The sequence below is a fragment of the Hirundo rustica genome, chromosome 30 (genome assembly GCF_015227805.2).
Source record: "Hirundo rustica isolate bHirRus1 chromosome 30, bHirRus1.pri.v3, whole genome shotgun sequence".
Classification (NCBI taxonomy): Eukaryota; Metazoa; Chordata; class Aves; order Passeriformes; family Hirundinidae; genus Hirundo; species Hirundo rustica.
In genome coordinates, this window is record NC_053479.1 from 554,266 (window position 1) to 566,883 (window position 12,618).

At 63.6% G+C, this 12,618-nt stretch overlaps 3 protein-coding genes across 6 annotated transcripts; 2 read left to right on the top strand and 1 right to left on the bottom strand.

Annotated features, from left to right (window-relative positions):
* The first annotated feature begins 1,536 nt into the window (after positions 1-1,536).
* BLOC1S1 (biogenesis of lysosomal organelles complex 1 subunit 1) lies at positions 1,537-3,698 on the top strand. Its single transcript, XM_040088484.2, has 4 exons — positions 1,537-1,633; positions 1,935-2,007; positions 2,679-2,811; positions 3,375-3,698. Exons 1-4 carry the CDS (start codon positions 1,573-1,575, stop codon positions 3,483-3,485), a joined length of 378 nt encoding a protein of 125 aa, XP_039944418.1. The 5' UTR covers positions 1,537-1,572; the 3' UTR covers positions 3,486-3,698.
* Positions 3,699-4,884: 1,186 nt separating this feature from the next.
* RDH5 (retinol dehydrogenase 5) lies at positions 4,885-7,210 on the top strand. Of its 2 annotated transcripts, none has more exons than XM_040088505.2 (5): positions 4,885-5,078; positions 5,386-5,704; positions 6,147-6,405; positions 6,580-6,743; positions 6,918-7,210. In XM_040088505.2, exons 2-5 carry the CDS (start codon positions 5,389-5,391, stop codon positions 7,139-7,141), a joined length of 963 nt encoding a protein of 320 aa, XP_039944439.1. In that variant the 5' UTR covers positions 4,885-5,078; positions 5,386-5,388; the 3' UTR covers positions 7,142-7,210. The 2 variants fall into 2 exon arrangements, with proteins under 2 accessions (XP_039944439.1, XP_039944438.1); XM_040088504.2 differs by having other exon boundaries at positions 4,885-5,048.
* A 368-nt stretch (positions 7,211-7,578) lies between these two features.
* CD63 (CD63 molecule) lies at positions 7,579-12,042 on the bottom strand. Of its 3 annotated transcripts, none has more exons than XM_040088506.2 (8): positions 11,964-12,042; positions 11,528-11,605; positions 10,400-10,588; positions 10,085-10,159; positions 9,600-9,695; positions 8,500-8,643; positions 8,171-8,254; positions 7,579-7,733 (listed from the first exon to the last, which is right to left on the bottom strand). In XM_040088506.2, the coding sequence occupies exons 2-8, from the start codon at positions 11,591-11,593 to the stop codon at positions 7,668-7,670; spliced, it is 720 nt and encodes a 239-aa protein (XP_039944440.1). In that variant the 5' UTR covers positions 11,594-11,605; positions 11,964-12,042; the 3' UTR covers positions 7,579-7,667. The 3 variants fall into 3 exon arrangements, with proteins under 3 accessions (XP_039944440.1, XP_058279805.1, XP_058279806.1); XM_058423822.1 differs by lacking the exon at positions 11,964-12,042 and adding an exon at positions 11,784-11,788 and having other exon boundaries at positions 11,528-11,604; XM_058423823.1 differs by lacking the exon at positions 11,964-12,042 and adding an exon at positions 11,761-11,764 and having other exon boundaries at positions 11,528-11,604.
* Positions 12,043-12,618: the final 576 nt, after the last annotated feature.

A 12,618-nucleotide genomic window follows, 5' to 3' on the forward strand; every position in this document is an offset into this window, starting at 1 on the left:
AACTGCCCCACGAGCAGCCCCCGGACACGGATCCCATCCTGTCTGCCCCAGATCCAGGGGTTTGGTTTGGGGGGGGTTATTTTGGGGATTTATTTCTGGAATTTGTTTTCAGGGTTTGTTTTTGGGGTTTGTTTCTGAGGTTTATTTTCAGAATGAGCATCCCAAAGCTTCCCCCCGGAGTAGTGTATCAGAAGGAGAAAATTCCCCGATCCCACCCGAGCTTGCCGATGGCTCGGGAGGGGGTCCCGGGGACTGAACCCCCCCAGCAAGGAGAGGGGAAGCCGGGACAGCCTCAGCCCGCAGCCCCGGGACTAGCTCCAGGGCTTTTATGGGATCGGCAGCTCCGGGGCAGAGATCCTGGAATTCCCAGGGAAGGAGGGAGGGAAAAGCTCGGTGGAATTCCGAGAGAAGGGTGGAAACCATGGACAGAGGGAGGGAAACTCTCCAAGAACCCCAGGAGAGGGAAAAGAGAGAGGGAGATTCCCCAAGAAACGCCAAGGAACCCGTGGAAAGAGGGAATAAAATTCCATTAACTCCGAAGGATCCATGGAAAGACGAAGGGAAACTCTCCATGAATTCTGGGACCCATGGAAAAAGGGAGGAAGCGCCGAGGAAACAATGGAAAAGTGGAGGGAAACTTCCCATGGACTCCCCAGAAAGGAAATCCAGGAAATCCCCCACCTGGGAACAGGGACCAGGAGCAGCTCCCCAGTCCCGCTGGAATCGCATGCCCGAGCTCCTGGAGAGGGTCACTGTCACCGGGAATGTCGCCGTGTCCCCATTCTTGCAGGGAACGGCGCTCCCTGCCCATCCCAAACCTCCCGCGATCGCAGGATTTATCTGGAATCAATCCCAGCGCCCTTTCCAAGCCCCAAGGCAGGGACCGGGATATTTTTATCCCTTCCCAGGTTATTTTTGGCCGTGTTTCCCACTCGAATTCCTGCAGAATCCGCTGGGAAAACTGGGAGGGGCCCCCGAGCCCCACCCCCTCTTGCGTTGCACCTTCCTCATCCTCCCTCCTCAATCCCCGGGAATAAAGGGATCTTCCTCCTCCTCTTCCCAGGGTGCTGAATCCCAGGATTTCTGCCTTCCTCATCTTCCTCAGTCTGAGTGTCGAATCCCGGGATTTTCCCAGCACACCCTTCCGGACCTCCCGGTTTCATTTCCAGGGAATTTTTCCCGGCAGCGGCAGCCGCTCCCTGCCCCCCTATAAACCCCCAGTCTCCTATAGCCCCCCCTAGTCCCCTAAAGACCCCCAAGTCCCTATAGACCCCTCGGGTCCCTATAGATCCTCCCGAATCCCCTTCCCCTATAGCTCCTCCATCACCTATAGAGCCCCTTTCCCCTGTAGACAACCCCAGCCCCTATAGACTCACAATCCCCTACAGCTCCCCCAGTCCCCTTCAGCCCCCAAAGGAGCCCCCCCATTCCCCATAAACCCCCCAGGTCACGTGGTTTTTCCCGGTGGCGGTCACGCGCCCCGGTGACGCACCGGGAGGGGCGGGGCGTTTTGTCACGTGTAGGTCGGTCACGCCGTGCGCTGCGCGGCGGTCACGTGACGCGGCGGCCCCCATGCTGTCCCGGCTGCTGAAGGAGCATCAGGCCCGCCAGAGCGAGCGGCGCGAGCTGCAGGGTGAGCCACGCCTCCGTCCCCATGGCAACAACCCCCGCTCGCTGCGTCTCATTAGCTGCCAGAGCTGCCGCTCAGCGCAGAGCGGAATCCCATTGGCTGGCGCGGTTGTCCGTCAAGGGGGGGGAAGGGCGGGAAGTCTTAGGGGCCCTGAGGGAGGCCCGTGAGGTCACGGCTGCGCGCGGTGACGCCACACATGAGCATGTTGACGTCACGCCACGTCCTGCTAGCGTCACGGTCTATCGCAGGGCGGGTGGGGGTCCCGCCGCCCCTCACGGCCCTGTCTCCCTGTGTCCCCACCCAGAGCGGCGGCGCAGGGATGCGATCGCGGCCGCCACCCGCCTCACCGAGGCCTTGGTCGATCACCTCAACGTGGGGTGAGCCCGCGACCCCCGGAACACCCCCGGGGACCCCCAGATCCCTTCTGGAAACCCCCCAATTAATTCTGGGAGACCCTCCCCCAAAACCCAGTACCCCTTCTGGAGACCCCCAAACCCTGCCTGGGGACTCCCAGCCCCCAAACCCCACCTGAGGACCCCAGACCTTGCAAACCTGTCCCCCCGAGACCCCCAACCCCACAGATCCCCCTTCTTACAGACTCCCAACTTCATAGACCCACCTCCACAGACTCCCCATTTTCCCACAGAATCACCTTCCCAGGGACCCCCAACCCCTGCAGACCCCCCCTTCCCAGAGACCGCCAGACACCTTGCCTCAACCCTACAGATCCCCCTAACCCCACAAATCCTCTTTATCAGGGACCCCCGACCCCATAGGCCCCCACCACCACCCTATAAATCCCTCTTCCTCAGGACCTCCAGTCCCACAAATTCATCTTCCCTTCCTGGAGACCCGCAGCCCCACAAATCCTCCTTCCTGGAGAACCCCAGCCCCAGATTCCCTCCCAGGACCTCCCCTCTGCATTTTCCTCCCCCAAGCCCCCCCCCCACTTCTCTCCTCCCTTTTTTTGGGTCCCCCCCACTCAGGGGGTGTCAGGGGGGTCCCCACGCCCGTGTCCCCCCACAGTGACCCCCGTGTCCCCCCCCAGGGTGGCCCAGGCCTACGTGAATCAGCGCAAACTGGACCAGGAGGTGAAGACCCTACAGGTACAGGCGGCCCAGTTTGCCCGCCAGACCGGCCACTGGATCTCCATGGTGGAGAACTTCAACCAGGCCCTCAAGGTGGGGGTCCCCCGCCCCCTAAAATCCACCTGGGCGGGGGGGGGGGCCGGTGTCACACCCCAACCTGCAACTGGTGAGAGGGGCACTCGGGGACCCTCCAGGATAGGGGGAGGAGAAGCTGTGAGGGGACCAGTTGGGACACTGGGAGCCCTGGGAGGGATGCTGGGGGGGATTTTCAGGGGAGAATGAAGCCCCCAGACCCATGAATGGAGGGGGGGGGATGAAGCCCTCAGACCCCTGGATCTGTGCCGGAGCAATTGGGGAGCACCCTGGGGGTCCCAGGGAACATCCAGGGGGGCTTAAGCAGCACCCAGAGGGTCCTGGGCATCATCGGGGTCTTGGACTGCCCAGGGGGTCTGGGACATCTCTTAGGGGGTCTTGGGCAGAACCCAGAGGGGTCCTGGGGAACATCCAGGGGATCTTGGGCAGCACCCTGGAGGTCCCAGGGGATCTTGAGGAGTGCCCAGAGGATCCCAGGAGAATGGGATCCACTCAAACCCTTGAGAGGAGCGTGGCAGGGTGGGACCTCCCCCAGGGTGAACCCCCTCCCCAAACACCCGCAGGAGATCGGGGATGTGGAGAACTGGGCCCGGAGCATCGAGCTGGACATGAGGACCATTGCCACCGCCCTCGAGTACATCTACAAGGGGCAGCTGCAGCCCTCCTGCTCCTGAGGGACCCCCAGGAACCCCCCGAAGACTCCCCAGCACCAGAGAGTAATGGGGGGATGGTCTCACCATCATGTCCTTGGCACCCCCTGGCACCGGGATCGATGGAATAAAGCAGGGGTGGCATCAGGGGCTGTGGGGGGGTCAGGCCGGGCCAGCAGGACCCTGGCACAGCTCCCCCCAATCCCCCTAAGCCCCCTCATCCTCTTTAGTGCTTAACGAGGCTCTGAGGCTCCTTTGATTGGGGACAAAGGGACCTTTGGGGCCCTAAATCCCCCCGGGGGGCTCAGCCCCCCCAGATCCCGGGGATGGGAGGGTTTAATTCCCTGAGGGGGGGGGGTCTCCGCCTCCTGAGTACAGGCACTGCCCTGCCATCTCCCAGCAGTGGGAGGGGGTACCATGGTGGGGGGGGGGGTCTCATCCAGGGTGAGGTTCCCCAACAAGGCCAGGTGTGTCCCACCAACCCCCCCCCTAAAAGGTGCCCAACCCCCACTCCCCACCCTGGAGTGTCGGGGAGGGGTCTGAGGGTGGGGGCGGGGGGCTCAGCCCCCCCTCCCAGGGAGCTTTGGCCGTGCCAGGCATGGGGAGGAGCGACCGTGGCCCCCCCGCCCCAAACCTCACCGACCCCTCCCCTGTTCCCATGCCCCCCCAGCTCACACAGCCCCGAGGCTGCGGCCGGAGCAGTGCCCGCAGCCCCTCTGCCCCCCGAGGTATGTGGGGACCCCCCGAGGGATGTAGGGACCCCCTGAGGGAGTTGGGGACACCCCCTCTGCCCCCTGAGGGACGTGGGGACACCCCTCTGCTCCCCATCCGTGCTGGGGGGGGGTCTCCTGTTGCAGGGGGGGCTCTGGGGACATGGGACAGACCCCTAGGATTGCCCTCAAATCCGAGGGTGGGGCGCTAAAGGGCGTCCTGGGACTCCCAAAAACCCCCAAATGGGGCTGCTGGGGGGAAGCACAATGCCCCGAATTGGTTCCGGGGACACAGGACAGAGCCGGCGTGTCCCCCCCTCCTCAGTGTCCCCCCTGAAATCCGAGGAGGGAATTTGGGGGTACCTCCCAACTTTTTTGGGGGTCCCGCACACCCCCACCATGTGAAACCCCCAAACCAACAATGGGGGTTTCCTGACACCCCAAACCCCCCCAGACGGGGGTCCCGGAGGGGGCACGGGACACCTGCGGGGGGGGACACAGGGCCCCTGCAAGTCCCCTCCGTGTGCAGTGCAGCTCGGGGGGCTAAGCTGGGCTGGAGGTCCCAGCCCTGGCGGGGTCCTGGCAGGGGTCCCGGGGGTCCCCGCTGCCCCGGGCCGGTGGGAGGGGGCCGGAGGGGACCCCCCCCGGAGCCCCCCCCGTAGCCCCCCCCGTGCCCAGCTGATGACGCACGGCCCCGCTAATCCGGGCTCGGGCGCCCGGCCCCGGCCAGGCCAGGCCAAGGTGGAGCTGGGGTCCCGCGGGGAGGGCTTTGGGGTGCCCCCCACCCTACCGGAAGAGGGCAGGGCACCCCCCCGGATCACCCGTGACCCCCCCCCGGATCACCCGTGAAGAACAGAGGGGACAGAGCATGGCTGGGGTCAGTCCTGAGTGACCGTTGTGTCCCCAGGTGGGGAGTGGGGGGACACCCTGTGCTCTGGGCAGGGTGGGGTCTGGGGGCTCCCAGCGGGCCCCTCGGGGCGTCCCAGCGAGTGTCCCACGTGTCCCCTGTGGGTCAGCAGCATGTGGGCTGTCCTTGATGCCGGTGGCACCGGGAACATGAGCTGGGGCAGGGTGGGAACAAGCTGGCGGCACTGGGAACGTGAGCCACCTCTGGTGTGGGGCAGGGTGAGGGGCTGGGGGCTCTCTCCAGGGTGGGGTGGGGCCCCCATGGTCCTGAGAGGGTGGGGTTCCCACGTGTCCCCTGCCCCCCGCAGGCCATGTGGCTGTACGTGGCGCTGGTGGCAGTGGCCTGGGCGCTGGGGTGGCTGGTGCGGGACCGCCGTACGCTGCCCACGGTGACGGACAAGCACGTCTTCATCACTGGCTGTGACAGCGGCTTCGGCAACCTGCTGGCCCGGCGGCTGGCCCGGCGCGGCTACCGCGTGCTGGCCGCCTGCCTGACCCCGCAGGGAGCTGAGAGCCTGCGCGGGGACAGTGCCGGGGGACACCTGAGGACCACCCTGCTCGATGTCACTCGCTCCGACAGCATCCGCAGAGCTGCCGAGTGGGTGCAGAAGGAGGTGGGGGAGAAAGGTGAGGGGCAAGAGGGTCTGGGGGCTTGGGGAGGGAATAGGGGTCTTGGGAAAGGGCTGTAGGGCAGAGGGGACATAAAGGGACAAGGATCAAAGGAGGGGAGCGGAGACACGAGGGCAAGAGGCTGTGGGGCAGGGAGGACAGAGAGTCCCCAAGGAGGAGCTGTGACATAGGGGGGCACAGGAGGACAGGGCCATGGGGAGGGGCTGTGGGGCAGGAAGGACCCCTGGGAAGTGCCGGGGGGGGACACAGCCGGGACAAGGAGGGGAGGGTCCCAACAGGGCACAGGGTGGGGGTCTCAGGGGCACAGATGACAGGGTGACAGGACAGGCTGGGATACAGAGGGGACAAGTCCTGCCAGGTCACTGTGGGGACACTCTGGGGGTCCCAGGGGACACTGTGGGTGCCGTTCTGGGGGTGCCACCCTCTGGTGTCCACCCAGGGCTGTTTGGGCTGGTGAACAACGCGGGTGTGGCCAACCCCATCGGCCCCACGGAGTGGATGGACATCGAGGACTTCCGCCGGGTCATGGCTGTCAACGCCTTCGGGGCCATCGAGGTCACGCTGCAACTGCTGCCGCTGCTGAAACGGGCACGGGGCCGAGTGGTCAACACGTCCAGTGTCCTGGGGCGCATCTCGGCCAACGGCGGCGGCTACTGCATGTCCAAGTTCTGCATCGAGGCCTTCTCAGACAGCCTCAGGTGGGTGGGTGCTGATCCCTGGGCCTGCCCTGAGCCCTCCAGCCATGCGCTCACCCCTCTGGTCATGCCATGACCTCTCCGGCCCTGCCGTGACCTCTCCAGCCACACCCTGGCCTCTTTGGCCACACCCTGACCCCTCTGGCCACCACGTGACCCCCCCTCGCCCATCCCCAGGCGGGACATGCAGCACTTTGGGGTCAAGGTGAGCGTGGTGGAGCCGGGGTTCTTCAAGACCAACGTGACAGACCTGGACTCCCTGGAGGCATCGCTGCGGCAGCGCTGGGAGCGTCTGGAGCCCGACACCCGCAGCAGCTACGGGGAGCATTTCTTCCCCCAGTGTGAGTGGGGGCTCTGAGGTGGGGGCACAGCGCCCCACACCCCTTGTGGGTCATCCCCCAAACCCCAAGGTTCATCATGTCACCCCTGCCTCAGTTTCCCCTTTCCTGACCTTTTCCCACCTCCCCCAGACCCCACAGTTCAGAATTTCAACCCAATCCCTTTTTGCCCTGCAGACCTGAAGGTGCAGCGGCTGCTGCTGTCCCTGCTGTGTGACAAGGACCTGTCCAAGGTCACCCGCTGCATCGAGCACGCGCTGCAGGCGCAGCACCCGCGCAGCCGCTACAGCGCCGGCTGGGATGCGAAACTGCTCTGGCTGCCCGCCTCCTACATGCCCTCAGCCCTCGTGGACCTGGGCCTGGCCCTCATCCTGCCCAAGCCGGCCCAGAGCGTCCCCTGAGAGCCCCCAGACTCAAAATAACCCCACCAATAACCCCTCCAGAGCGGGGAATGAACACCTCAAACCTGCCCAGCCTTGTTCTTGCTTGGGGTCATGGTTGGAAGGGGCATTTGGGGACATTGGACTGGCACGTGAGGCTTTGGGGACACTGAGGGGACACATGAGGATTGAGCCCCTGGAGCCACCAGGACCTGTGCCCTGGCCCCACTGGGTCAATGGGGCACAGTGGAACCCCAAAACTCCAGGATGACCCCCTCAAACCCATCAGAGACACCCCAAACCCCAGAAGAGACCCCCAAACCCTACGAGGGTCCTTGTCCACCCACGAGGGACCCCCACACCCCAAAGACCACCCCCCCCAACCCCTCAAAGGGACCCCTCACCCATCAGACACCACCCCCAGCCCCATGGGGACCCCCCCAAATCCCACTCGGCTCTCCAGAAGCTTTTCGTCTTTATTGCAAACCTGGGGGGGCACCCCCGAGCCTCCCAGGTAGGGCAGGAATCTGGGGGGGGTGTGGGGGGGCTACATGACCTCGTATCCACTGCGGATCCCACGCATGAGGCAACAGGAGAAGACAACACCCAGGATCTGGGGGGAAAGGGAAACAGTGACACTGGAGGGTCACAGTGACACTTGGGAGGTGTCAATGACACTTGTAGGTCACAGTGATTTGGGGGGTGCCAGTTAAATTTGGGGGCGTCACTCAGAAATAGGGGTGGATCAGCTGGACATGGAAGGGGTTCAGGAACACTTGGGGGGGGCAATTTGACATGGGGGGCGGGGGTCAGTCAGCCCCATATTGGGGGGGCGGTCTCAGCCCCAAACTGAGGAGGTGTCTCAGTTCCATAATGGAGAGGGTTCACCCCATATTTGAGGGTCTCAGCCCCATATTGGTGGGGGTCACCCCACATTAAAGGTGTCCACTCCAAACTCAGGTCTCCCCCCATATTCAGGGGGGGCTCTCAGGAGCACGCTGGGGGTCTCAGCCCCACCCTGGGGGTCTCCCCCACATTTGGGGGTCTCACCTCGAAGAAGGCGATGCCCAGCGCCACGGCTGCCAGCACCACGATGTTCCTCTTGAGCCACGCCTCAAGGCTGGGCAGGCAGCCCTGGGGGCAAGGGGGGGTTAGGGGGCTCGGGGACCCCCTGGGGGCAACAGGGACACTGCCCAGACCCCCCGATCCCCTCTGTGACCCACCTGACTCCTCAAATCCCCACTGTGACCCCCCCAGACCACCCCAACCCCCTCTATGACCCTCTCACAGGCCCCCAGCCCCCCTTGACCCCATGCCCCCCCAGCCTCCCTCTCTCCCGGGACACCCCCAGGGCGCTCCCAGGATTTTGGGGGTCTCACCTTCTCGTACACAGTGTCGGGGGTGGGCCGCACATTGCAGGTGTCGGTGCTGATGCGGCAGCAGGACCGGGGCACGGTGTCATTGTCCCCAAAGCGCCCGATGCTGGCCCAATCCGTGTAATTGTCCACCCCACAGCAGAAAAACTGCCCGGAAAAGGGTCGGGAATGCTGGGAGGGGGCCAGCAGCAGCCCCCTCTCCAAACTGATGTGACCCCCGCAAGGCTCACTGTTATAAGTATATATTGTATTATTGGCTTTTTTAATGTTGTTACTGGCAAATATCAAAAATTAGTTCTAAATGTATATATAAGAATAGATGAGTATATATGTATATCTAAAATATGTGTATAAATATGTATATATGTAAAATGCCTGTATGTACATATGTCTGTAATATATGTATATATAATATATGTGTGTGTGTGTATCTATAATATACGTATAATGTACATACAAGAACATATACTTGCTCTGTGAACATAGTTTCTTTTATTTCTGCTATTAACAAAAATTAAAAACAATAGTGTGATATATATATTTCTTAAGGTATAGCACAGTATGTAGAGTGCTTTTTATTCACACTGTTAACTCAGAAAATACTAAAAATCATCAAGAAATCCCTCACGTATTTAGATTATCTAGATAATCTGGATTTATCTAGATATAATTTATCTAATTTATATAGGTTACCTAGCTAAAGATAATAGTGACAGACCTCAGAACTGCCCCCCCCCCCCCCCGCAAACATGGATTAACCCTCTATTATCAAGAAGTAGAACAGCAAGACAGCTTCAAGGAAAAATAAAATGTTAATAGAACAAGGACAGGTCAGAAGTTAAAACCAAGCAAAAGAACATTCAAACTCAAAGAAATGTTTAAATAATACATAATAAAACATAATAATACATATGAATATGTAGTAGGCTATAGTGCATTTAAAGAATATTATCCAATTGGTAAATGTGCCCTTAGCTAAATGCCAAGCACCAGCACAATTTTTTTTTTTTTTTTTTAATTTTTGCCTTTATTTCCCTTATTGTCTTTTTTTTATTAAACTCGTAAAAAAACTTGAGTGGAAAAGTGAAATTTTCCATGCTCACCTCCTTCTGGAAGGTGTCCAGCGCAGCGGTCAGCGAAGGGTCCTGGTCATACCTCCTCATGGCCTCCCAGAGCCCCTCCTCCACCAGCCCATGCACCTGGGGGGTCCGGGGGGTCAGGGGGGGGTCGGCAGGTACCCACCAGTGTGGGGCAGGGACATTCAACGCCCCCATGTGTCCCCCCTTTGTGACCCCCCCCAACTCAGCCCGTCATTGTGACCCCACCACCACCATATAACCCACCCCCCCATCTGATTTTCCCACCAGGACCCCCCTCCACTCTGAGCCCCCCTACTATGACTCCTCCTTGACCCCCCAACTCCCCCCACTGCGACCCCCCCCCCCAATCCCCACTGGGACACCCTGACCCCACCCTGAGCCCCCCAAACCCCCTCCCCCAGTGTCCTCCTGTGACCTCCCCCATCCGGGTGTGGGGGCATGGACCCGGGGGGTGTCGGGGGGGTCACGCGGGGGTCAGGGACTCCCACCTTGTGCTTGAAGACGTATCCGGTGATGGCGGCGGCGATCTCCACCAGGAAGATGAGGCTGAGCAGGACGGCGAACTGGAGGGGCACGGGGGGCGTCAGGAGGTTTGGGGGCTCTGGGGGGGTCGCAGTGGGGCTTCTAAGAGGGCTCAGGTCATGGTGGGGGGGTCAAGGTAGGGGTCAGGGTTGGGGGTCACAGTTTGGAGGGTCAAGGGGGGTCACAAAGGGGTGAGTTGCAAGTGGGGGTCCCGATGCGGGGCTGGGTCAGGGGTCCAGGGGGGCTCCCGGGGGGAACCCGGCCAGCCGCCCCCCCCTCACCGTGGTGACCATGCAGTAACTCTCCTTCCAGGCGCCGCAACAGCCGAAGAAGGAGGTGAAGAAGATGACGACCCCCAGCACCACCACGCCCACCGGGGTCCAGCTGGAGCCGGCGATCGGGGCCACCGGGGCCTTACCCAGGGCCACCAGAGCTAAGATGCCGATGACGATCAGGGCCACGCCGCACACCTTGAGGGGAGGGGGGGCACGGAGCGTCGGGGGGAGCCTGGACCCCCGCCCAACCTACCCACCGCACAACCCTAAATCCCCCAAATCCCCCAAATGATTCCCCCGCGGCGCCGCGTGCATCTCGGATTTGAGGACAAATTGGGGGGGGCGGGGGTGGCACCAGCGCAGCCCCCCCGGTGGAGGAGACACGGGAGGGGACACGGGAGGGACAGCGGCCGCAGCGGGAAGTGCAGGAAGTCCGGCCTTCCGGCCACGCGAGAGCGGCGGGGGGGGCAACTGCCACCAACTGGGGGTTCATCCCCCGGGGCCCCCCCCAGTGGGTCCGACCCACACCTGCGGACCCCTCCTCAGGGCGGGGGGAGGGGACCCCCGCGAGCGGCGCCGTGCCCGGTGTGCCCGCGGGGCGTGGGCTCGGCTGCACAAACAGCGCGCGGGGGGGCGAGGGGGGGGCTGGCACCGTGTCCCGCCGTGTCACCGTGTCCCCCCCCGCGTGCCACGGCCCTCGAGGGGTGACTCAGCCCGGCAGGGTTGGGACACGTCCCTCCCTCCTTGCGTAGGGGGGACGGGAAGGGGCCCCGCGTCCCTCCCCGTGCCCCCCCGTCCCTTCTCGTGTCCCCTCCTTGTCCCCCCCGCCCGCTCCGGCCGTTGGCTCTCGCCGCTCTTTCCTCACCCCGACTTCCCCAAAGCCGCGTCCCGCCACTCTCGGGGGTCCCCCCGGTCCCCCCCAACCCCACAACTCCCCTCGCCTTGGGGTCCCCCGTCCCCTTCCCCCGGACAGGATGTGGCTTCACTCAGCGTGACAAATCCCCCCCGCCTCCCCCAGCACCGAGGACCCCTAAACCTGGGGGTGCGGGAGGTGGGTAGGGGGCGGCCGGGTGGGCTCGCCCGGTTCTGTCGGCTCCGGGAACCCCCGATGCCTCCCCCGGGCCGCGGACTCACCCAGAAGATGAAGTTGAAGAAGAAAACCAAGAACTTCACACATTTCATCCCGCCCTCCATCGCCATGGCCCGTCCGTCCTGCGGGAGCCGCCGCTCAGCACCGGCGCCGGGCCCGGCACCGCGGCCGGTACCGCTCTCCGCGGCCGAGGAACCGCCGGCCTGGGCGGCGCCCCGATACCGGTACCGGTACCGCTCCCGCCCGGCCCGACGCTGCCCCCGGTACCGCTCCTCTCCCCGGTCCCGTTCCCTCACTGCCCCCGGTCCCGGTGTTCCCGGCGCCGCTCCCTCCCGAGTCCCAGTGCTGCTTCATTCCCCGGTTCCGGCGCTACTCTTCCCCTGCCCCGCTCCCGGTGTCGTTCCCCCACCGCTCCCGGTGGTCCCGGTGCCCCCGGTGCCGTTCCCACCCGCTCCCCGCGATCCCGGTTACGCTCCCCACCCGGTCCCGGCGCTCCCGGTCCCGCTCGCCGCCGCCCTTCCCCTGGGCTCCGTATCATGTGACGGGGGCGAGTCAAGGGGGCACCGGCACCGCCCCGGGACCGGCACCGCCCCGCGGCCCGGCACGGACACGAACTGCTGCGAGCGACCCTTTATTGGAGGGGGGGGGAACACGTGGGCTATCGAGGGGACACCAAGGGGACACCGAGGGTCCCACACAGGGGATCCAGGACTCTGAGCTCCCACCGCGTCCCGCACCGGGCTCCCAGACCCGCCCGACCCCGCACCCCGGGGTCGCAGAGCCCCCCGACCCCGCAGTGGCTGCTGTCCCACTGTCGTTGGTCCCTGACACCCTGGCCCTGCACCCCAAAGTCCTCTGGACCCCCTACCCCTCACCCTGGGATCCCAAACACCCTGGACCCTTCACCCTGGGATCTCAGCCCCTCCTGACCCCACACCCCGGGGTCCTGGTCCCCCTGTGCCCCACACTCAGGGTCCCAGACCCCCAAACCCCCACCCCAGTGTTCCCCAGCCCCTCATGACCTCCCAACCGGGGGTCCCAGCTCCTCTTAGACTTTACCCCGGGATCCCAGGCCCTCAAATCCCCCACCCCAATGTCCCAACCCCCAAATTCCCCCCATCTCCCCCCCTCCCCT

Excerpts from the sequence above, each read along its gene's own strand:
- BLOC1S1 (XM_040088484.2), top strand. The coding sequence starts at position 1,573 with ATGCTGTCCCGGCTGCTGAAGGAGCATCAGGCCCGCCAGAGCGAGCGG. Across the intron at positions 2,008-2,678 it reads GTCGATCACCTCAACGTGGG|GGTGGCCCAGGCCTACGTGA; the intron begins GTGAGCCCGCGA and ends GTCCCCCCCCAG. Across the intron at positions 2,812-3,374 it reads ACTTCAACCAGGCCCTCAAG|GAGATCGGGGATGTGGAGAA; the intron begins GTGGGGGTCCCC and ends AAACACCCGCAG.
- RDH5 (XM_040088504.2), top strand. Across the intron at positions 5,705-6,146 it reads GAAGGAGGTGGGGGAGAAAG|GGCTGTTTGGGCTGGTGAAC; the intron begins GTGAGGGGCAAG and ends GTGTCCACCCAG. Across the intron at positions 6,406-6,579 it reads GCCTTCTCAGACAGCCTCAG|GCGGGACATGCAGCACTTTG; the intron begins GTGGGTGGGTGC and ends GCCCATCCCCAG.
- CD63 (XM_040088506.2), bottom strand. The coding sequence starts at position 11,593 with ATGGCGATGGAGGGCGGGATGAAATGTGTGAAGTTCTTGGTTTTCTTC. Across the intron at positions 9,696-10,084 it reads GATACGTCTTCAAGCACAAG|GTGCATGGGCTGGTGGAGGA; the intron begins GTGGGAGTCCCT and ends CGGACCCCCCAG. Across the intron at positions 7,734-8,170 it reads TGGGCATCGCCTTCTTCGAG|ATCCTGGGTGTTGTCTTCTC; the intron begins GTGAGACCCCCA and ends CTTTCCCCCCAG.